General features: G+C 35.7%; 1 protein-coding gene across 1 annotated transcript in view; it reads left to right on the plus strand.

Annotated features, from left to right (window-relative positions):
* The first annotated feature begins 1,908 nt into the window (after positions 1–1,908).
* The window catches only part of DNAH3 (dynein axonemal heavy chain 3), a 51,780-nt gene continuing 29,887 nt past the window's right edge, over positions 1,909–23,801 (plus strand). The window contains exons 1-27 of the mRNA XM_062503994.1: positions 1,909–1,998; positions 2,768–2,972; positions 3,349–3,382; positions 3,880–4,069; positions 4,575–4,764; positions 5,037–5,232; positions 6,154–6,279; positions 7,007–7,202; positions 8,097–8,276; positions 8,662–8,798; positions 8,956–9,061; positions 9,614–9,792; positions 10,082–10,266; positions 11,578–11,701; positions 12,272–12,428; positions 14,175–14,319; positions 14,600–14,811; positions 15,056–15,147; positions 15,543–15,657; positions 17,235–17,351; positions 17,547–17,726; positions 18,826–18,962; positions 19,613–19,814; positions 20,379–20,471; positions 20,777–20,887; positions 22,508–22,622; positions 23,018–23,216. Of these exons, the coding sequence (XP_062359978.1) occupies positions 1,909–1,998; positions 2,768–2,972; positions 3,349–3,382; positions 3,880–4,069; positions 4,575–4,764; positions 5,037–5,232; positions 6,154–6,279; positions 7,007–7,202; positions 8,097–8,276; positions 8,662–8,798; positions 8,956–9,061; positions 9,614–9,792; positions 10,082–10,266; positions 11,578–11,701; positions 12,272–12,428; positions 14,175–14,319; positions 14,600–14,811; positions 15,056–15,147; positions 15,543–15,657; positions 17,235–17,351; positions 17,547–17,726; positions 18,826–18,962; positions 19,613–19,814; positions 20,379–20,471; positions 20,777–20,887; positions 22,508–22,622; positions 23,018–23,216 (4,013 nt within the window). The remainder of the gene's footprint in view (positions 1,999–2,767; positions 2,973–3,348; positions 3,383–3,879; positions 4,070–4,574; positions 4,765–5,036; positions 5,233–6,153; positions 6,280–7,006; positions 7,203–8,096; positions 8,277–8,661; positions 8,799–8,955; positions 9,062–9,613; positions 9,793–10,081; positions 10,267–11,577; positions 11,702–12,271; positions 12,429–14,174; positions 14,320–14,599; positions 14,812–15,055; positions 15,148–15,542; positions 15,658–17,234; positions 17,352–17,546; positions 17,727–18,825; positions 18,963–19,612; positions 19,815–20,378; positions 20,472–20,776; positions 20,888–22,507; positions 22,623–23,017; positions 23,217–23,801) is intronic.

The raw sequence follows: 23,801 nt of genomic DNA on the forward strand, positions 1-23,801 counted from the left end.
GTGTTGGAGAAAGTGGAAAGGACAGGGTTTAAGAAAGTCTTACTTGAAGGATATCTGGGGGCGAGTTAGAAAGATTAAGGTGAAAAGTGAGCTTGAGAGGAGTGGTGAAAAATAAGAGCATGGAGGTTTGGAGGAAGAGAGAGCTTATTGTTGTAAACAAGGAATGTGAGAGCTGATTTTTCTTCTTCCTGGCAGCTGGAATAGAAGCTCATTGACACCTTGTGTAGTACCTGAAATGAGTCTCTAATTCTTTTTCAGTGCATGCAACAACAAGGATGTTCACAATGAAGGGCAGGACCAAAAAATTTTAAGCAAACAAAAAAGCCAAAGCAAAATAAAGCCAACACAGAGCCCGAGTCTCCTGAGGGTAAGTTCCTTCTGCAGATAACTTTGTCAGAACTTCAGATGAAATTGGCCATTACTGGTGGTTAGTGGTTTGATATTGGAAGAATGCTTATTAAAAGACATGTATTCTTTGGAGTTAATCCTTTATAATGTACTTTTTATTAAGGATTTCTTTGTTCAAATGTTAGGTGTTTGAAGGGCTAGTTGGCATATAAGTCAAGAGCTATTTTAGGATGAATGATGGCTTTTAAAATGACTCGTGTACTTTTAAGAATGAATGAATGAATGGATGTCCTAATAAGCTGTATAATTTATTCATTTTTAAAGTACCCCAAGGCCCGATCCTTTAGTCATTAATCAAGAGGAATTCATACTCTCTTTAATGAGTTTTATCTGGCTGTGATAATGTCTTTATTTCTATGTGTGTGCAGGCATGCTGGAGAATACCAAGGAGGTTAATCAAATCAGTCCTTTCTTAAATTTTATTTCTAAATGGGCTCTACTTTGATACTGAGGAGGGCACAATTCTGTGTGCTAGAAAACTAGGTTCCAGCAGCCTCATTTTTCAGTCATACATCAGAAAGCAACAACCATGTGCTAAAAGCGTGTAAAAATTATGTAAAAAAAAAAAAGAGATTATATCTTATTAAAACATAATTGTATTGGGTAGTAACTTCCTCTTTCATGGTGATTTAACTCACTAGTGTTCAGATACAACACCCTTCCTCCTCCTTTTTCTCATAGTGTCACTATGTATTCAGGAAATTGTTCCTTGTGAATCTCCTAAACAAGTTTGATTTAGGAAACTCAGAACAGACTGTGGGTGAGGATTTGGCCTATACTAAGGAAGGTTGCCATTCAAAAGCATCTTAAAACACTGGGAGGCTTAATAATTCTGAGAAAATATCCTGACAGAACTTGGTATGGAGTCTTGGAAGGCCATCTCAAAGTGTTGTCACCTTGAAGAAGTAAAACATAATCTTAAAACATATCAGATATCCTGACATTTGTAGTACAACACTTTGCAGAGTACTTGTGAGCAATTTGTTCTTTTAGCAGCATCCTGGTAATAGCTTTTTCTACAATTGCCTCTTTCTTGACATGAAAAAATCTAGAGGGTTTTTTCTCCCTCCCCGGTAATACAGTTCATACAACTTGGAGTATTTCACTGTCAATTTGGCAGTCTGGTAGGATTTAATATTCTAATATCCATAGTTTATACTATTACACACTCCATGTAGAGTTTTTAGTGTAACTTAAAACATTTAACCAATTTTAAGTAGTTTTCAGGGATATAAAATTAAGGACTCTTTTTTTTAAACTGGCATTTACTGGTGTTTAGCAGTTTTATAAAATTACTGCAAAAAACATATTTTGCTGAGGAAACCACAACAAAGAATGGCTGTTTCCTTAAAATTTGAAAAGTTGCAATATGTAATTTTCAATGAAAACTGAAGGACTCTGTTCCTTCTTCATGAATCTTTTTTGGAACAGAGTATTTAATAAATATATTTGAAGTTGCCTTTCATTCCTGTCTAGTCACAAAACAATTCCACGTGCAATATGAGTCATCCAAAACGGTCACTGAAATTATCATTCGTATGCACACCTGCACCTGCTTCTGCTTCAGATTCACCTTCAGACTTGTATGAGGTATGTGCTCTCTCCCCTGCTGCCAGGGCATGCACACATTCCATGTGCTGCCAAATTCCCTTTCTTTGCAATGGGGCTTAGTGGGCATGGTGGTACTGGGTCAAGGGTTGGACTTAGCCTTGGAGGTCTTTTCTAGCCTTAATGATCCAATGATTCCAAGTATATTTATGATTGTATCTCATGTGCTTTCATCTCTGAGGATATTTTGGGACATGCATCTCATGTGCCTGTGAGCTCTCTCAGTAAAGTTAGATATCAGGACTGATGAAAAGTCCATCAATAGATGCCAAGTCACCTGAGAAAACATGGAATGAACAGACTGAAGAAGTCCATTACAAATCCTTACTGATGTGAGAGAAAGACAAGAGCTGAATTTGTTAACTTGTACTATTCTTCAACTATTACAAGGACTGAGTGTTAAAAGTAGGCAGGTCATTAGCGAAGGCCTGAGGAATAGGAATTTTCTAAATCTAAGTGAATATAAGAAGAAAAGAAGCAAGATAGAGCTGTGAGGGAGTAGAAAGATCTAGATAATGTACTGTCTTCTCTTATTTACAAAAAATGCCTGACTGCGACTGAAGTGTTCTGTAAAATTATCCTTACACACATGGAGAGCATAGCAATCTAAAAATAGATTGGTTGTCAATTGTATGTCTGACCTATGTATTTGCTTTTTATATTAACTGATGTTTAATCCTGTTCTAGCCCTAAGAAGACTTTTTAAATTACTGTGCTCTGTAAAAATTTGCTTTTGTTTTTCTAATTTCAGGTTCTCCTTCAGAAAAGCCGTTATCCTCCTTTGATGCAGGAGTCATCATGGACTTTGGCAGCTCCATTCAAAGAGAAGCATCACTACAGAAACCCAAGTGACTCCATAGCTAATAACTACACTCTTACTGCACGGAATTTAAAATTGAAAAATATGAAAAAATTGAAGTCCTTTTCAATGATAGAGATAGCACAAGCTTCACCGTGTATCCATATTTGAATGCGTTTACAAGTTTAGGCTTGCTTGTTCTATGCATTGTTATCTCTAATTCTTTATCTGCTAAAGCATCATCCCTGGAAGACATTGCTTATTCCTAATAAACACTTACAAGCTTATCACCTCAGAGTCAGTAGAGACAAATTTGCCAGTGCATGCGTAAATTCAATAAATGAAAGCCCAGTTTCAGATTTACTAGTTAGGAGTCATCTTTCCAAATAATTACATTCAGTGCTTCTCTGTGATGTATTTTTTTCTTATTTCATTATGTGATTAATTATCTTAGCTCTTTTTTCACCAATATGAAATAATATCTTATTTGAGAAATGTGTCTGTATGTGATTTTTCTTAACTGATATTTAAAGCCACAAAGAAAAAGCGGCGAGGGAGTTCTGACAGGTAATGTACTATAATGTTATAAAGATACGGATTATTAATATAAGTCTGGTCTAAGATGTGATTTAGTATTTCTTTTTGCTGAATGCTGTGTTAAGTATCCAACCATGAAATGTTAAGTCCATCCAAAAAAACATATGTGCTTCAAGACTGGCTTTTGTGTCACAAGATTTTAGTAAGATAATCACATGAAAATACATGGAGATCTTGGGCAACCTAAATAACTGTTGTAGTAGTTTGACTCTGATAGAACTGCTCATAAATTACTGCCTGTCTGAGTGATACTGGGCAGTTGTAAGGTTTGCATGATTGCATCCCTTATGATAAATTAGTATATTGTATAATGCAATTTTAATGAGAGTTTTTTTATTGAATAATTGAAATACTTCCATAGGTCATACTTGTCCTCAGTGTAGCACAAGTGGTTTATATAATATTTTTCATCTGTCCTTAAACATCACTGCTTCTTTATTCACTAAACTTTTATTTTTTTTCAAAAGTACTTTGTTGAAGAGTTTGAATCACATTTTACTGAGCATACCACATTTCACTGCTCATACACCAGAACTGCATGTCTTAAATTATACAGACAAGCAGCCACTGACCCCAGAAGAACAATTTGCTCTCATGGATTTACATGAGAAGGAGATAAGTAAGCGAGAAAAGCCACCTTCAAGTGATGATATAGAGGTATTTATATAATTTCTTTTTAAGGTGAAAGTAGCACTAGTAATCATCTGCAAGATATCTGGACACTGTTTACTAAAAGGTAGCTGAGAAAAGCAGGCAGTACATGAGGATTAGGAGATGTAAATACTGAATATAGCAAACTGCTGTTAAATATTGCCAACTCCTTTTTCATTTGTTTGTAGCTACTCTGATTTTTGTTGTAAAATTAAGTATCTTCCCAAATTCTTAACCTCTCATGTTGTTCTCTAGTACTTTCTTGATCAGTAATTCGATATGCTGAACTGACTTCTAGTGGTCTATGTGCTTGCATCAACACAGGTAGAAATATTGTACATATGTCAGTGCTTTAAAAGGAACGTAGATAGATAGCCAAAATCTATTATATTCAAATGCCTTTCAGTTACAGAAGAGGCTTAAGTGATAGAAAAGCTAAAAATACTTAGTTGTAATTAACTATCTGTCACAAAATTCATACAGTAAGTGTAATCTTTTAAACATTTTTTAGCGATACTGTCACTATATACATAATGGAGTGCGAGAAGACATGCTGGCACCTCAGGATATGGAAGTGGTGAATAAAATTTTAAAACACATTCCAACTGACATTCTTCCTAGCCTTGAGATGGAGAAATTCTTGGCTCGTTTAAAAGAAGAAATTAAGACAGACTATTGTATCAGCCTCATGAAAGCCATTGGTAAGGCTCTGAGGATCTATGAGCAGTTCCAACTACGTAAGACATTTACTGCACTTTGAAAGCAAATCTCCTTCTATTCTTAGCATCTGTGGAGAATTCCTTTGGGGTCAGTAGAATGACAGTAGATTTATGAGAGAAAATAACCTGTGATCATCTGTGTTAGTTTTAAACGTGCAGAATTCTACTGCTTCATGAGCTATGAAGGTCTGGTGGTTTTGAATGTAGGTTTTGGCTATACATGCGGTCTAACCATGACATATGATTTGTTCTAGTTGATTATGTCTTGTTGGATCCAGCTGAGAGGAAGAGACTGTCTATTCGAAGCACCCCACGCCCTTTTCCCCGGAGAATTGTCTGTGCACCAGTCCCATGGCACAGCTGTTATAAAGAAACAAAAAGTTGGAATGAAAGCAATCTGTTCATAGTGAATTCATTGATGCTCACTTTGCAAGAGCTCTGGCTTTCTCAGTAAGATGGCTTGTTCATAGGATCATAATGAAGTTTAGCATGTTTTTATTTAATGGTTTGGTTAGAGAGTGTATCTGCTGGCTTCCCTATATGTACTACAGAGATCCTGGAGGAGCCACTAGATAGAAAGTAGCTAATATGTCTGTTTTCAAGATAATTCTTTTCTTCTGAGCCTCTAAGAATTTCAGCATAAAATGATTGTTTCCTGCAATTGCTGAATCAACGTGTTGCATGCTGTGAAAAGATCATCCCCTTTGCTAAAAGGTGCTATGCCTAAATTAAGATTCAGTGCTCAAGTAAATGGTGATTTGGAGTTCTTATCCAGGTTGCTGATATGAATGAAATTAACTCTCAAAACTGAATATCTTTCAAAAGTTTGTAGTTGAAATTTGCCCTGGGGACATGCGAAAATTGAACTGTGTAATCTTAGGAAGTTAAATATGGTAATTAGTAATTCTGAGAGCTGTTTTTGCATTTAAGAAAAAATTGCAGGAATTTAAGCTTGTATGTTACAGACTGTGATATATGCCATGCTGCTGAAATTTCTTTTTTTTTCCTGTAGAGTAGTCAGGATAGCTGCTTATTAATATGGAATAGAAGCAGTAGGTGTCATTCTGTATGTTCTTTATTGATTGGATACACTAATTAATCTAGGAAAAGAACAAGGCAATTTTAGCAAAGAATTAAGAGTTATAAATACAGCACGTACAATGAAAATTTGTGAAACCCTTTATGTTTGTTGATAGAAAAACCCAATCAGAAATGCACTTGTTGGACAGCTTAGCAATAAAGTGATATTTATAAATGTAATCACATTTTTAGCGTATATAATACTTGAGGCCTTCCTGACTATATTTTGTGGATTTTTTTTTTTTTTTAAACAGTATTCCATCCGCTCTCCTCCGTGTTTCCTTTCCCTAGGTACAGCCGTGTGCGGTTTGTTCGCACTGCAGAGGTGCTTTGTGGAGACCTGCCCCTGCTGCCTGCCCAGTTCGAGGACGTCGTTCAAAGGCACTGTGCAGAAGCTCGTGACATCCTTCAGCACAAGTCAGTGCCAGCTCTGGTAGCTGTAGATAAATAAGAGTATCCCAGGGTCTGACTTACATGAAGTCCTGGTCTTAAACTGAGATGACACCAGTCTCAGCCACAAGGCTGCCAAAACAAAGGGGTGAATAACCCTCAGAGAAATAAACATTGGGATACTGTCAGAGCCTTTGGAACTGCAAGAGTGCTTGTATAAGAATAAATGGTAATAAAATATGAATAAATGGAGACTGGAATTCAGGTTTATGAGAGGAGTGGAGTCTGTACTGTAAAAATGGTGATGGAAAATCTTTTTTTTAAATTATGGAAATCAATCAATTTAAGAAAGAGAGTATATGAGGCACATGATAGAAAGTGTTTGCATTCTGCTGCCTGAGATACCTTCCAAACTTTTTTCTCATTTAATGCTAATTATTTAATATTGTTTCATAATGAAACAATATAATTTACTATTGTATTGTCTATTACTATTAATTTAAACTTAATTAATTACAAAATTAATTAATTAATCATAGTGGTCCATTATAACAAGAATCCTTAGCTTTAAAACTCAGGTTTCCTCTAAGTGCTGGAAGGTGTAGTTTTGTTTTATATCTAACTATCAATTCTCTTCTCGCCCTTTGGATTTTACTCATTCTTCAGGTCATATCTGAGTTTAAATTTTGTTGCAAGGAGCAAAGAAAGACTAACAAGCTTTTAAAAACTTTGTCTCCATATTATCTTTTTGTAGGTGGATCCCAACTTGTGCATCTGTTTTCATTGATCAGAGAAATATGTGGCTTCATTTTGCTCCTCAAAGGAGCTCTGATTCCTCTGAGAAAGTTGAAAGCTATTTTAGCTCTGTGGCAGCTCTGATGTCATTGCAATTGCGGGAGATGGTTATTAACTCCTTAGAAGATCTTCTTGCATTTTTTATGATCCACAAGGTATGTGCTGTCAGGTATATGTATAGTATTCTGTCTTACATGGAGACAATTCATATAGCCATAAAATCTAGTGGTCCTTGCAGGCTAAAATGTTACAAATGGCTATTGCCTGCATAGATAATGGCTGTATCCTTCAAAGGCTTGTATATAATTTACTTCTTTGATGAAATGAGTTTTCTAACATATAGGATCACTCAGGACCTATCTGATAAGACAAAATGAACAAATATGGTGGGCTAAATGCTGCATTGCAGAGGATCAATTGAATTAATCACTTGATGCAATTTGTTATCAGACCTTGCACTAAGCCTTGCCACTAAGCTTTGCATCTGGATGATGATTGTGTGGCTGATGGCTGAGTTTTAAATTTTTTTTTTTAGTTTTGTCTTGTGGGTTGAGTGGGCTCTTTTATTTGTTTTATTTTGTTGCTTGTTTTGTTCTGTTTTTACTTATAATAACACCCACATTATGAATCTAGTCATGGACTAGGACTCCATTATTGTGAAGGCAGTTTGGGGGTAGTGAAGTTCTTACTGGCCATGCAATTAAAGGCAGTTAAAGCTAGATTCTAGAATTTATTTCTGATGGATTTTATGGATTACTTTTTCTTTTTTAGAAATTTTGTCCTGTATGATAATTAGTGCTTTACTTCTGTTACTTAAGAGAAAAGGCAATTAGGCTTAAATCCAGTTTCTCAACTCTAGCTTTTATAAATTCATTTAGGAGTCAGCACCATAAGATCTTGTTTTAAACATCAGATTTTGTATAAATATCAGGGAAGATGATTCCATGGTGTTGTGCAGTAAGGATATTTGGTGAGTTTGAACAATTTAAAAATTTTTATTCCTATAGATCACTTCCTTGTTCTGTAAATTTTTCCTTCTTTTCCCTAAGGATGGAAATGATTTTAAAGAACCATATAAAGGAGTGCAGTTCTTCCTAGCCCAGGTACTCACAGTCAAACTCTGTGTGAAAGAGCCTGAGATTGTCTTTGAGCCACCTTTGGGAGCATGTTGGGATTTGATCAGTCATTGCTTCCGGAAGATCCTGCAGAGTGCTGAGGAACTCCCAAAGGTACTGGAGAAGTTGTAGTTGCATACAAAATACAATAGTAATAAAAACTATATAATATAAAAAGTTACGAATGAGGCTGAGGACTGAAAAATACAAGATAAAGATGAGGATTGTGATTCAGGATCATGAACTGTGCAGTGTTTTTGGTTATAGGAGATACTTTTCAGATTCAAGTTATAATGAAACACTGGTTTGATTTTCATATAGTTTTCACAAGCAAACTATGTGTTAATTAGGGATCAGAGCCTTTTCACATTGTACTGTTTTTACCAAATAATGATTTTTTAGCATGGTAGGTGAATGGGTAATAGAATACTTTTTTTTTCTTTTTTTTTTCCTCCACTAATCTGTGTCTTATTACACTATTTGTAATGATTTCCTTTAGGTAGAGAAAATTCTATTTCCGGCATTACGAAGAGGTGATCTCACTCTTAATGCAGTCAAACCACAGGAGTCATTGTTTTTAGAGTATATAAGCAAACTGGAAAAGATCTTTGAAAGCAACATACTTGGTCCAAAGAAGTAAGTTTTGGCTGGTAACTCCATTGCCCTTCCAAACCCTCAGTTTCATAACACTGTCCATTTGACTAAATAGACAGTTTGAGTGTATTTGTGTCTTTCAGTAGCAAAACTTTGCATCAGAAACTTATGCTTGTTTTTGTGGACTTCTGTGTTTAAGGTATTTAAATGTGTACAGGAAGTACAGCAACCTTTTGAACAACAATTCGCAGCAAGATGTCGCAAAATTTTTGGAAAAAGGTCCTTCTTTAGATGCTTTAACTGAGGTAACGTGTTCCTGACAACTGCAGCATGTCCATACATCTGCTAAAACATCACACATGACTTCCTAACTTGTTGCCTGAAAAACAAATCACTTATTTTACCCATGGGAATGCTAGAGAGTGCTCAATTTACAATGCCCCTTACCGTAGGGCTGCTGTGTAAATGTAGGAGGATGTTTCTTTATAACCTTCTTCTGTGAGTTTTGTTGCCCTTTCTTAGCAGAAAGGCTGTCCAGAGTATTTGGTCAATCTACAGTTTGCTTTTCTTTTGAATGTCTTGTCCTCAGTCAGCCCTGTCTACTCTTCTCTTTGCAACCCGAAGTTAGCATATCGCTGATTGCTTCCTTAGCTTGGGATCTTCCCTACTATGGCAAATTACTGTGCAAAGCTTTCAGTTCTGCAATCTGTGGATAAGAGCAGGTATCTGGAAAGATTAAAATGAGTTTTCCTTCTTCTGTTTGGAATAAATGATCCACTTTGTTAGATGGAAACAGTTGTGTCAGATTTTTCAACTATAGACTTTTAGGAAAAATAACAGATGTATTATATTTTTAGAAGATTGACAGCTTCACAGAATTGAAAAGAGAGATTGCTTCTATGGATGTCACTGTTCCTCTGGCCATGTTCTGTCTGGATGCTTTACAATTGAATGAGGAACTGTGCAATCGGACCCAAAATCTCAAAGACACATTGATTGAATTTGAAGTGATGGAAAACAGACGGTTAAATCAAAGGTACCTGTTGTAGCTGTTGTTTGCAGGGATGGTTCTTGATGTCTGCCTGGATGGATCGCTGCTATTTATATGTGGCTGAGATACATTTATTCATCTGATGGGTTTTTTAGTGCTGACCAAACAAGTGCAAGATGGGCAGCCTGGCTGAATGGGGAGATTTGGCTAAAAAAAAAAAAAAAGAAGTTATGAAGAAATTTAATATTTTTGTTTCAAAGAGAAAATAATTTTATCAGGTCTTGCCTCTCTCATTTACAATCTCAGTGATATGTCTGTTCTCTTTTTGTTGAAGAATTTGTGATGAGTATAACTTCATTGCAAAGAGAATGAGTGAGGTGCCTCAGAACACTGAACAGTTAGTGGAATATGATGCATTCTTAAAGAAATCCAGTGAAGTTACTGTTGTTAAACTGCAAAAGGAGCTCATCAAAGCAGGACACAGACTGCAAGTCCTCATGGACTATGCTGATCTCTCTGGTATGTCTACCTACAGATTACAAAATTTCCATATGAGAATATTTATACATAGAAAATGGGCTCTGCATGGCTAAATGTTGCATCTTCTAGGGTGCTAATGGAAAGTTCCAAAAGAGACAGAAAGGATATAGAAAAAATTCAACAGAGGCCAAAATGTACCAGTGCAGCAAAGAATGGTAGAGGAATGGGCACACAGCATATATAGGGCTTTTTAATGTGTTTTAGGTATTATCAGGTCAGTGTCATGTAATCTGTCCAAATGATGTTACACCTCTATATTATTAAATAAAAATTCTCTACATAAAAGCCATCCAAAAAGCCATGTGCCAAAGGCTCTATGACAGCATGTAGAAAGTGTGAGAACTTGCATCTGTGCACCTGAGGATTAGATCAGAACAAGCCTTTAGTTATTTTGTTGTCATGGTTTGCTGTTCTTAGTTAATATAAAGGCTGTTCTCTAACACTGATGATAAATCCATAGAAGTTACTTTTAGTTTGCATTTTTATTCAAAGCAGAAATGTAATTGACAGATGCAATCTGTTATTTGCTGAACCTGAAAAGGAAGGGCAGTTAAATGAGTGCACACCTATTTTAGTGTCAGGATGATACTGTTTCCTTAAGCAGAATACACTCTTGGATCAGACAGTGATAGAAATAACAAGGATATGTCATGTTTATTAGATTTCATTTATGATAGAAATTAGAATGCCTGTGGAAGCCAGGACAATTTTGGTCTGTTACATTTTGGACTGGAGTGTTTGCAATTGCAGTATTTTTTAATTGCATTTTCCCTGTAGCTGGTTTTATAAACATGTGTTCTACGTTAGTTATAATGACCTAAGTGCACTGAGCAGACAAAAATGAAGATGGAGATGTCTGCTTGTCTTGTAGCTTTGATGCTCTAACTTTTGTGAATAATTGAGCATTTACAGATTGAGGACTAGAAATTATTTAATAATTTATCCGTCTTATATAGGTATAATATACATTTAGTTAGGAGTGGTCTCTGTGTGTTATTGAATGGAACTGATATTCTGCAATAAATGTTCTTGCAAACTGTCTCTGACTAGCTAACATCTTATTTAGAGAATTTCACATTCTTAACTTGATTTTACAGTTTTGTTGTAAATCAGACTTTTTTAGGGAACAGTTTCTTTGCAGTAATGATAATTCAGCCACCAATTTCTTTGCTTATTCCTAAATAGTTTAACTATTTTGCTTGGTAGTAGCCATTCTATTATATAATAACCATTCTATTAAATCATTGGTTAGAAGGTTTTTCTTAAAGGTGAATATGTTTTTTATTTTAGATGATGACATAAACCTGAACAGCACAGTTTTCCATTGGCCTGATGAGATTAAGAAAGTATTTGAAAGCAGTAAAAATCTGTTGACTGGCAGGAGGATTCAGGTGGAGAGGGCATTGTTTGAAAGGTATGGTTTTAAGTAATTTTTTTCCACTGGGCATTTTTAAAGAAAAGAAGAATCTCACTGAGTAGGAGGGACATAATTTCAAAGAAGGAAAACTCAGAAAGAACCTGAGAAAGTAAGGAATAAATCTAGCTTGTAGTATTATGGAGATTTCTGAAAAATACTATTGATGAGAGTGGATTTGAGCATCCCTATATTTAAATAGATCTGAGAGGAGGAATGGAGGATTGGTCCAGAATGTCCATTATTTTATGTTGTTATATTAATTAATACAGCAGTACACATAGTTTTGTTACATTCTTTTCACTCTTCCTTTATTTTCTCTGCATAGTAGAGGTAGCAAATATAAGTAAAGTAAATCAATTGTGAGGTTTGAAAATGAGCCTTGAATACTAATCCTGTGAACTGCACAGTATTGATATAAGTGATTAATGTGCTTTCACTGGCATCTGTGTTTACACTAATATTGAGATCAGATTTCATGTGACAGTGCCTGTTGTAATTAATAAAATAACTGAAACCTGAAAAGGAATGAAACACAACATCTTATTACCTTAGCTATCTTTACCTCAGGTGTTCTCAGTTTAAGAAAACTCTTGAAGTTTATCATAAAGAAGTAGAAAGCTACAAAAAACGAGGAGATATTGTGACTGCAGAAGAATTGAGGAAGAATGCTGAGAATTTTAAGGAGTTAAATAAGAATATAGACAATGCATTAGCAGAATTTGAGGTTAGTATTTATTAATTGAGTATGGGGTGGGTTACAATGTGCTGGATGAGCAAAAGTTTGGTTCCTGCCCCAATTTTTTTTCCAGGGTTCTGGCCACATATTGTTAAGATGACTTTAAAAATTCCAAATTCACAAAGATGTGGCAAATACCTGCTTGTACCTGTATGCTGATTTGCCCAACTACTGAGTTGAAGAGCAAATTTTGGGGAAAAAAAAAATTCAGGGATTTAAAAAAATTTTAAGTTTTCAATTTTAAAATTGAAACACTGAATTTCAGCATTTCCAAGCAGTCAGTAGTACCAAGATGCTATTCACAGAAGTTGGGGAGCTGGCATTTTCCCTGTATCATGGTTTGTGCACTGGAGCTGTGTTTCGTTCCCTCTGCTTGTTCTCTAATTAAACCCAAAAGTTTTTCAGCTGTTTGTATCATTTCCATGTAATGCTGATAGGCATTAAATACATTTCATATATTAAATAAATTTCAAATGCTAAGAAACAAACTGAAGACCAAGATTCCTGGATTCTATTCAGGGCTCTCCGTCCAATTTACTGTACCATCCTAAGCTGAACAGTTTGTCTTAGCTGTGACTCTGCTGGGAAATAAAAGGGTTGTCTTTGAGATCTCTCACAGGCAATGTGAGGTTTAATTAATCATTTCAATCACAGTGAAACAATGAGATTTCTCCATATATGGACCCATAAGGCTCAAGATTTTAATTAAGTCCCACTCAAAAGAAAAAATGGAACCAATTAAATAAGTTTAGAATTTAAATAAATTGGTAGTCCTACACATCAACACTATTAATCTGATTTAAAGGCATCTAGTATATTTGATTAGTGTGAGTTAACAGCACTGATATGCTGTTATAGGGAGATCAGAACAACTAATTAAGCCTAAATTTCTTAATACATGATCCCAATGAGAGGTGTATCCACACAATTTAAATGGCATGACAATTAGCTCAGTGAATACATGAATTTAAATATTGTCTTGGAATATGGATCTTTATATTTTTTTCTGTCTGTAGCTCATATTGAATGATTACAAGTTTTACAAAAGGCCTGTTGGCATTACAACAGCACAGACTCAAGACTCAATCTGAATTTAGTGTCTGCATTTCAGACAGCATTTCTCTGTGCTTCACCTCTACCTGTAAAATGAAGAAGACAATACTTTTAAAAAATTTAAATCTTTGCACATTGTTTTTTAATGTAAAATCTTTTGGACAAAGACAATGTCTTACCATGAATAAACACAGCAGTTAACACTTGTTTTGGTGGGAGCTCCCAGATAATTCTTTAAAAGAAAAAAAACTAATCACAAGTTAAAAAAATCCTACAAGCCTCTCTGAGTAGCTTATATTCAGATTTCACAGTGGATTGGAAACTTGTGAGCCTTGTTTTCACTGAATGCCAAGGTACATTATCTTAGTCGAAAATGGATTTGGATTTTTAAGTTTGTTTGAGTAGCAAAAGATATCCACAAATTCTGGGTTAACCACTGGACTTGATCTTAGAATGGTTTAAGTTGGAGAAGACCTCTATGAGTCCCTGAAAAAAACAGGGGAATTTTCAAGAACACTGTTACCTTATGCACCAAGAATCCACAGGCCTATATAAACAGATCTGTCTGGCTTTAAGATAATGTAAAATAATTGTGTTCAATATTGTCTTTTTAAAAGTTTAAACAACAATAGGAATTTTTGATTTTGATGGGAATAATATGCTTTTCTCTTCCCCTTAAAGGGTATTAATTATGAAGAAGATTTGCTTGGGCAGGAGAAGACTCAATTTCCTCTCTTGCAATCTATCATTGCAACCAAAGAACCCTTTGAGCAGCTTTGGCTAACAGCATATACTTTCCATACCAAATCTGAGGAATGGATGAATGGTGAGGCTTTGATGTTCATTTGATGGAACATGTTATTTGCAATTAGTCAAGTAGAGGTTGAGAGGGTTGATTAGTTGTGAGAAAATAATTTTAAGGAATAAATGCTGTTAAGCAGTGTGAAATAGTTACTATTTTGGATTTTGCATCAAGATAACTTTTTGTATCACAAATTGATTTCCAGTTAAGGGAAAATGATTAAAAAATAGCTGTAATTAAACCACCCTGAGAATCTCCTTGTGCTGATGTGCCTGCTGTGCTTTATTCATGCTGTTTTATTCAGGATCTCTTCAGCAATTGAATTCTGATGAAATTAATGAAGAGGTTGGAAATATGTGGAGGACCATGTACAAGCTCAGCAAGAGCTTCCCAGATGTTCCTGTGCCCAGGCGCATGGCAGAATCCATGAAATTCAAGCTTGATAAATTTAAACAGCATCTTCCTGTTCTGTCAATTGCCTGCAATCGTGGAATGAAGGAGAGACACTGGGAGCAGGTACTTCAAACTCTGCTTTAACTGTGGAAGTATTCTGCCACAGAAACTGGTATCTTTTATCCTGTGACATGATAGATCCAGCTTTGAAATTTGTAACACCACAGGCAGAAGCTTCTTTAAATTAATAATTTATGGCAGAAAAGTAAATTAAACTAATACTTCATTAGAATTTGTTGCTTGTTTTTTGAAAGTATTTTACAAAAATGCACCTTGATAATAGATTTATTTCTTACTTTATTTTCAGATTAGTGAAATTGTAGGATGTGAGATCAAACTGGATAAAAACACTAACCTTAAATACATATTGGACTGTGGACTCTCAAAATTTATTGAACAGTAAGAAGTTTAATCTAGTCTCATTTTTTAGACATTGTATTTCATAGCTCAGATAGCAAATATTAGTTCATTTGGGGTTTTGTGATTTAGAGCATGCTGTAAAATCAGCTATGTTTATCAAGATGTGAACTGTCAGTAGTTCTTGCAGCACAGAGGTCTAAAAATCCAGTTGTGTTCCTAAATCACTTAATTTTCTCATTCAGAATTTTCTGTCTTCCTTTCTGTATTTGTCTTCCAATTAATATCTTTAACTTGGTGAGGCTGAAAGTGAAAAAAATATTCCTTGAAGAGTAGTCTGATACGAACCTCTACCTACAACTGCTATTTTTTTTTTTTTGTTGCTCTTCAGCTGTGTTAGAAAAAACATTTCAAAGAGATGTTTCATTTCAATTTAGAATAGAACCTGTTGGAGCAGCTGCAAGTAAGGAGTATTCCTTAGAGAAATCAATAGAGAAAATGAAGTCGGAGTGGGTCAATGTGCACTTTGGTTTGGCGAAGTACAGGGATACTGTGAGTAAACACCAGATCAAAATTTATTGACAGTGATACCAGGACTGGGCCAGCTGGGAAATCTATGGTGTAAATACAGAGAGGTGGGAATGATGGAGTGGCCTTGAAACATAAAGGCTTTAATGTTAAAAATAACAAATGTAGTAACTGCACAAGTTGAAGGCACCCATCCAAAGACCCCAGGGGAGTGGTGAATTTAACTATACAGAGGTGTGAAAAACAAGGTTCACTTTCCTGGTAAATTTTGAAAGGTTTAATAAAAGAAAGACAAACAGGTGACAAAGACAATAAAGCAAAAGATTCTTATAGCTGGGTGCTTGTCATTCAACCAAGAGCACACACTAACTCAGAAAACACTTCTTTTAATGCATCAACGTGTTGCATATTCATAGATCTTCATGCATTATTCAAAATCATCACCCCCAACCTGTAAATCAACATGTTGGTATTCCCTGATAACAGAAGATCCATAAATTCTATCCCTGGGGTTCTGGTGTGTCATCGATAATCCAAGAATGTGAAGAATTTCCTGATTATCTTTTTGTTTACCATTCTCTGAGTTAGTTGCGTGAACAAAAGCTTTTTACATTACCATGTTATAGTCCAATTAAAAAAATACATATTTATGACACTACTATTTCTAAGTTTTGTTAATAGCAGAACTAAACTGAACTATATTATATAGATTTTTGCTATATTATAGCAAAATATATTATTATTTTCTTAATAATAATGTTATTATATTTTATACTATATATTACTATATTACAATATAATATAGAACATATTATAATATTGTATTTTACAATGTAGTACTATAATATAATAATTATTATATAATATTATACTATTATAATGCATGATAGCAAAGTTTTTCAACATTATACAAATAGTATTCATTTTAATATTTGCAAAAAGCAAATATGATGTATATAATATGTACTTATAACAATAGGGGTTTCTGAGGGCAAAGTCCAGTCACAAACATGAACTGGGAACGTGCCTGGACGTGCCCTCACATGTCCCTACATGTCCCTTGGTTTCAGGTTAAAGTCTCCTGTATCTGCAGGTGAAGCCACTCCTCTATCCCTTCCCACTAGACCCATTTCCATAAATATATATATATCTGAAAATAATTACTTTGATTCTGAATCCCAACTGAGAAATATTAGAGGGATGTTGCTGTTGAGTCATTGTGGCACAATGGAAAGTTTTATCTTAACCCACAGCTGGTCAAATGTCTCCATTATTATAACTCTTTTTATGTGGACTTAAGTATCAGCTTGTGATCTCACATACTCATCCTAACAAGTCTGTAAGCCTGAGGACTTCTCAGTATTGTATGGAAAGCTGGACAGTAGTGAAATTTTAATTTGCCTAGAAGAAACAAGACTCACAGTGCAGAAGATTGAGTCAGAATGCACCAGCTTCCCATCACAAAGCAATCTGTCTCTGCACCTTCGAAACAGAGGAGATTCCACTTGATATCTTCACATTATAGAGAAGGGAGAAACAGGAAGCTGAATGAGAAATAAAGTGACTGCCATTTGACTTACCAAAATGTGATGTTTTTACAGGACACCAGCATCCTGTCGGCAGTGGATGACATCCAGCTTTTGCTGGATGATCACATTGTTAAGACTCAGACAGTGTGTGGCTCTCCCTTCATCAAACCAATAGAAGCTGAATGTGTGGTAAGGAAAAGCCAGTTTGATTGAGTTTGCATGTCTCATGATATGCTTTCCCCAAGTGCTTCAAGGTGTTTTGACGTGATAAGATGTTACAGAGTTGTTAACTAAGAACACATATTCATCTTGTTTTTATTTTTTTCTTGTTGTAATTTTGGTTATCCACTAATTTTGCTCAACTACTAAATGTTTTCCTTGCAGGCTTGGAGAGATAAGCTGTGTTTAATGCAAGATATCCTAGATAGCTGGTTAAAATGTCAGGCAACATGGTTATATTTGGAACCAATTTTTAGTTCAGAAGACATTATAGGTCAAATGCCTGAAGAGGGCAGAAAGTTTAAGGTTGTGGACTCATACTGGAAAAACATTATGACAGAAGTGGTAAGTGCTAACGTTTCCTAAATTGTGCATTTTTATGCACATCTGGTAACATGATTATTAATATCATGCACATACACTGTTCTTTTCTGCAGTTGGTTGTTTGTATTGATGAAGTGGAAAATCTTTTATTGAAGTCCAACAGATTCTAGTTTTGCAGTAAAATTGTAGATTATATCCTTGTATTGAGATTTCTGTAAAGGCTAGGTGTTGAAGGGTGAATTATAGCTCAGGGAACGTGAATTCTAAATTTTCTAGCCTTCATATGGCTAAATGGTCAGAATTAGAAAGCTGAATGATTTGTGCTCTCAGGATCTGCTTACAACTTCAGTGACAAGGTACAAAGCCTTGTCTGGATACAATGAGAGTTTGCATTAGACTTACAGGGTGTACACACTTTTTAAGCAACCAATGGATTTTTTGTTTCCCTGTGATTGTTTTCTAATACGTGATGGCATAGTTACTAAAAAATTTAGTGAATATGGACTACCACCACAGCAAGGTTAAGATAATGGGGATAGGAAGTAGAATTTGGTAACCTGTTCAATTCCCTGTAAATAAGAAGTTGAGTAAGAGAGCAGACAGTGGTGGTGTGAGCAGAGATGTTTGTCAAAAATGCTGGGAGTGTGTGGTTGTATGATAAAGGTGTTGAAATAATCACTGTAACTAAATAGGAGTTGAGACCTGTCCAACAGCTCAGACTCTGTGAATGATGATGCCTGTACTGAAATGGAACACTCTGAAGAGGCGTGCTATCAGAAAGAGAGAACAGGGAATAATTGTTGTGTGCTGTGTCTCTGAAAGAACTTATTTGTGAGTGGAAAACAATGTAGCAAGCTCAAGACACAAGAACAAGTGCCAAAGATCTTATTTGTTGATATTTCCTTCACAAATGTCTATAAAGTTCAAGTTGGTAAAATTGACAGCCTGAAAAGCAAAACTATCAAATAATGCAAATGTATTTAATAACATGAAAGCATGCTACAGAGAAGAATTACAGCTTTTTTAGCCTCCTGCAGTATATGTGATTGATGCTAACAATTTTAATGTAAAACCTATTGCATTTTTTAGCAGTGTCTGATATGTGTTTGTTTTCACAAAGGTGAAAGACACAAAGGTACTTGTAGCAACTGAACAACCCAAGATGTTAGACAGACTTCAGGAAGCAAATATTCTCTTAGAGGACATTCAAAAGGGACTGAATACTTACTTGGAGTCAAAAAGATTGTTTTTCCCAAGGTAAATTAATTAAACAGGCCTAAGTTAGAAACAGGAACCTGTAAGCTCTTTCAAACCATTTCTGCTGAGATTAAAAGTCCCATTTTATATACATATATGGGACACAGTCACATGCAGCAAAAAATGAAAAGCTGTTCTCATCTCCAGACATAACTCATTTTCCTTTGAGTTGTGAAATGCCAGAACAGGTGAGAATGGGGAGGCACAATTTGTCTGTCACATTGTAAACTTTGATTAGAAAGACATTATTACTTAGAGAGTATTTTTGAAGGAGCTTGCTACCTTCCCATGGCTGGTATGTAATTATGTCCTTGCCCCACCCTCTTTAGAGGTGTGTGATCAGTGGGAGTTGTACATGATCATGAGAAACAGGATTCAGGGTTTTTGCAGGGTACCTAATGGCTGGCTGGAGCCATATGGTCTTTCCTGCTTGAGAACCCTTATTCTTCCTTTGCATAAAAAGATGGTCACATTGAAATTCTGAAAAAACAGATGAGTTTTATAAGATTAAAAATTGCTTAAGGAAAGGGATTTGAGATAATAATTTCCTCTCTGATACATAGTATCTTAAACAACAATAAAACCAATTGTATGAGTAGGTTATTAATGACAATTTTCATGACTGGAAAGTAACTGTATTTTTCTGGCAGATTCTTTTTCCTGTCTAACGATGAGCTGCTTGAAATACTGTCTGAAACAAAGGATCCACTTCGAGTACAACCACATTTAAAGAAGTGTTTTGAAGGAATTGCTAAACTGGAGTTCACAGAAGATCTGGAGATCATAGGCATGATCAGTTCAGAGAAAGAAATAGTTCCTTTCATAGATAAAATTTATCCCATGAAAGCAAATGTAATTTTTTTTTGAAAATTTTACTATATGAAATTAGATTAATACATAATACATGGCATAAAGTGCATGTTTTTGGGGGAATTAGGTTTAAACCATTTAGGATCACAACATGAAAGGAGTTTAGGAAGTGAGAGTGCAGACTGATATTCTAGAATAAAAACTGTTTCCTACAAAAAGGAGTAAGACACCAATTTTGCAGTGAATTCCTCTGAAGGGTGGGGCATGTTGTGAGTTACAGATGTCCTTTTCCCTTAATTCTGCAGGAACAAAGCAAGCCCTGGGTTAAAACGAGCAGGCTTAGGTGGCCATGCCATCTGTGTTTTTTGTTTATGCTTATATGAAACATTTCCAGCTTTTTCTTTAGAGTCCTTAGAGTTACACACAGTGTAAACTACAGTATTACCAGTCAGATTTTGGGTAATTTCAACCTTTATTCCTTATATAAACAACACCAGATCCAAAGAACACATATTTAAGCCTAACACATTTCAATAATTTCAATAATTGAAAAATAATACAATCAGGAAATGTGTATTTACCCTTAACTATTTTTCTTTCTTGAAGGGCATGGTAGAAAAATGGCTTCTGCAAGTAGAGGAAATGATGTTGGCCAGTGTAAGACAAGTCCTTCAAGATGGCATAAAAGGATATAGCCAGGTAATTATTCCTGAACCATGGAATATGTTCAATTTCACAAACAAATCTACATGAATAGGTTGCTCAAATTCTTAACCAGGGAAACATGTTTGAAGCTAAGTAGAATCCAGCTCTTGTTCAATAGTACTAATCTGAGGCTTTAATTCTGAAGTTTCATGAAGAAAAAGTATTAAAGCTTTAGATCCTGATTCTTATTTATTTGGAGCATGAGACAAAAGACAATTGAGGAAAGTAATTGTTATCAGTGCCATAATCTAATGTGTTTATATGACTTCTTGTGTCTGAAATTGATCTTTTGGTTTAAGGTTCCTCGAAGAGAGTGGGTACTTCAGTGGCCTGGACAAGCAGTTATTTGTGTTTCATCCATTTACTGGACAGAAGAAGTGTCTGAGGCCATAAGGAAAAAAGCTTTACAAGTAAGATGTTCTTCTAACTTTCTATTTCTGGGCACTGAAACCTGATCAATTAATAAAAAACTCACTCTAGCAAAGAAGATCCTCAGTCAACAGCATATTGCAATTTACTCATGCAGTACTTTATTCTGTTTTTCCTTCTGCATTGGTCTTAGCAGAGGTTTGTTCCCATCTATTTTGGTGTGTATCAGGAGAAATCCTACTGAAGGAAATTGTATTACTTCACGTAAAAGTGGTACTGGTGTAAATGAAAGTACCAAACAAAATGTGACAGACCATTGTTAAACACTCTGCATTTTTATTTCTAATTCCTGTCTCTGCATGGGAAGCCTCAGAGAAACATGCAGGCAGAAATCTCTCTTTACAGAAGGGTGGATTTATTTCAGAGAATCACAGAATCAGTGATGCTGGATAAGACCTCTGAGCCCGTTGGCTCCAGGCCATGACACAACACGACCTTGTCAACCAGACCCTGGCACTGAGTGGCATGTCCAGTCTCCTTAAAACACCTCCAGGGACTCCACAACTCCCTGGGCAGCCCCTTCCAATGTCTAATCACTCTTTCTGTGCAGAAGTTCTTCCTAATATTAAATCTAAACTTCCCCTGGCACAGCTTAAGACTATGTCCCCTTGTCCTGTCACTTGTTACCTGGGAGCCCAGCCCTCACCTGGCTCCAACCTCCTTTTAGGGAGTTGTGGAGAGGGATAAGGTCACCATTGATTTCTCTGGTTACTGCTTCACTCTTCTGGTGAGGAGGGTGCAGCAGCCAAATTTTTTATTTTATATAAAAAACTTTTCTTACTTGTTTATAGTGCCTCTAAACTACCACTTCACTGAGGCTTGACTCAAACACATGCTCAAATAGTGGAAATTTTTTCTGTTTAATTCAATGGTCTTTTCTGTAATCCTATTTAAGCTGGAAGGGTGAGGATTTATTTGGAGATTAATTCTGTCAACAGAATGTTTGGGCTGCTTTTTAAATGTTGAAATAGAAAAGTATTAATGAACTTTACATCAAATGCTACATTTTAATATTAGCTTTTTGTTTCTCTGTCCTTACTGAATTTCTTAACTTTAACTTGCCTGTATTGTTTAACACCAGCTGAAGATCTTATTCAATATATCCAGACAGAACTAAAATGTTTATTACTTTCAGAGAAAGTATCTTGAATAATCCATAGCTGAAGAAAAATGAGAAGGAATCACAGAACAGTGAATCACATAATATAAGGGACTGTGGTCATCATGTAGTCCAACACCTGTTTAAAGCAGAGCCAACTAAACCATGTTTCTAATGGACTTGGTCCCATATACCCATTCCTTTCGCATGTGGGGAAAGCAAAACAAAGACTATCTGTGCCTCTCCCATTGTAGAGTTTTGTCACTTCCATTAGGAAGATAAACCTTCTGCTTATACTACTTTCAGGCCATAAATATTTTTGAAGTGTTCATATTAAAATAAAATGCCAGTATGCAAAAGAGAATTTAAAATGTTTGCGTAGTGCCCAGATGACTGTTAATATGTTTTGTTGGAGGGGCTGTCTCCAATGATTGTACCCACAGGAGCATAAGAACTGCTGGCTACAGCATCACATTAATGCTTGTGTTTGTTTCTGTGATAGGATTTCCTGGAGAAGAGCAATCTACAGATCAGGGACATAGTTGAGTTAGTGAGAGGAAAGCTGTCCAGTGGAGCCCGGCTGACCCTTGGAGCTCTCATTGTCATCGATGTGCACGGTAATGTGCAACTGCTGCTCCCCCTGGGACATCTGGGGCAGTGCTGCTGACATTAGCTGGCTGGACTATTGGAGAGAGGCACCTAAAATGCTTTCTCTAACTTGAATCAGCCTTTACAGAGTTATTGCTCAGTTCTTCGGGCAAACGAGGATTGCTCAGTACTGCACAAGGGTCACCCATCTACTTTGAACAGACACTGGAATCTAGTTACAATTAAACTGTTTTCCTATGCAAAACAATTGCACATTCCTCTCCAACATGAAAACCACCCTCTAAATATTGAATTACTCTTACGTAGCTCTAAGTAAATGTTACTTTACTTACAAGTTGTTCTAAGTAAACTACTTCAGTAGAAGTGTCTAGATTTTTTAAACAGTCTGTATCTTACTCTATAGCTCGTGATGTGGTCTCAAAATTGGCTGAAGACAAAGTCACAGATCTGAATGACTTCCAGTGGATTTCTCAGCTGAGATACTACTGGGAAGAGAATGATGTGACGGTGCGAATGATCACAACAGAAATGAAATATGGTTATGAGTATCTGGGCAATTCACAACGTCTGGTCATAACCCCACTGACAGATCGATGTTATAGGTAAAGATATACTGTCTGTGAATAATGTTTTCCTTTTTTGGATTGATCTGTGTTTACTTTCATTTGTTCCAGTTAATAATAGGAGGAACGTTTTCCTGTTGATTTTGCCCAAATAGGGTAAAAATATTTACAATATATAGACTTCTACACCAGTAGAGTAATAGATTCTACTGTATCCAAGAAGGTGCTTCTGAAGACACACGGTTTGGGTATGCCTGTCTGTAAGATAACTGAAGTAATTACAGAGCCCTTCACATTTATTTGACTGCACTTAGCTTCCTGTTCCTCCACTGGCTTGCAAGAGGCTGTAATGAAAATACTTGAGTCCTCAGTGTTGAAATATTCATAGGCATTTGGTATTTCACTTCTGGTGAGCTGTCAAGACATGAATCAAAGCCTTTGAGGGTTTTGTAAAATAATCAGATCACTCTAGTGTTAACAGGAATCTCATTTTAGTAAGATGTTCACTTGAAAAGCAATGTGATTCCCAGGTTTTTGTAACAGCCTTTATGCTTTCTCATCAATTTCTAAGGATGGGCTGAATTTTTAAAGCCAGCTTCAAGCTCTTGCCAGTTCAAGTGCCAC

Source organism: Cinclus cinclus, chromosome 16 (assembly GCF_963662255.1).
Source record: "Cinclus cinclus chromosome 16, bCinCin1.1, whole genome shotgun sequence".
Classification (NCBI taxonomy): Eukaryota; Metazoa; Chordata; class Aves; order Passeriformes; family Cinclidae; genus Cinclus; species Cinclus cinclus.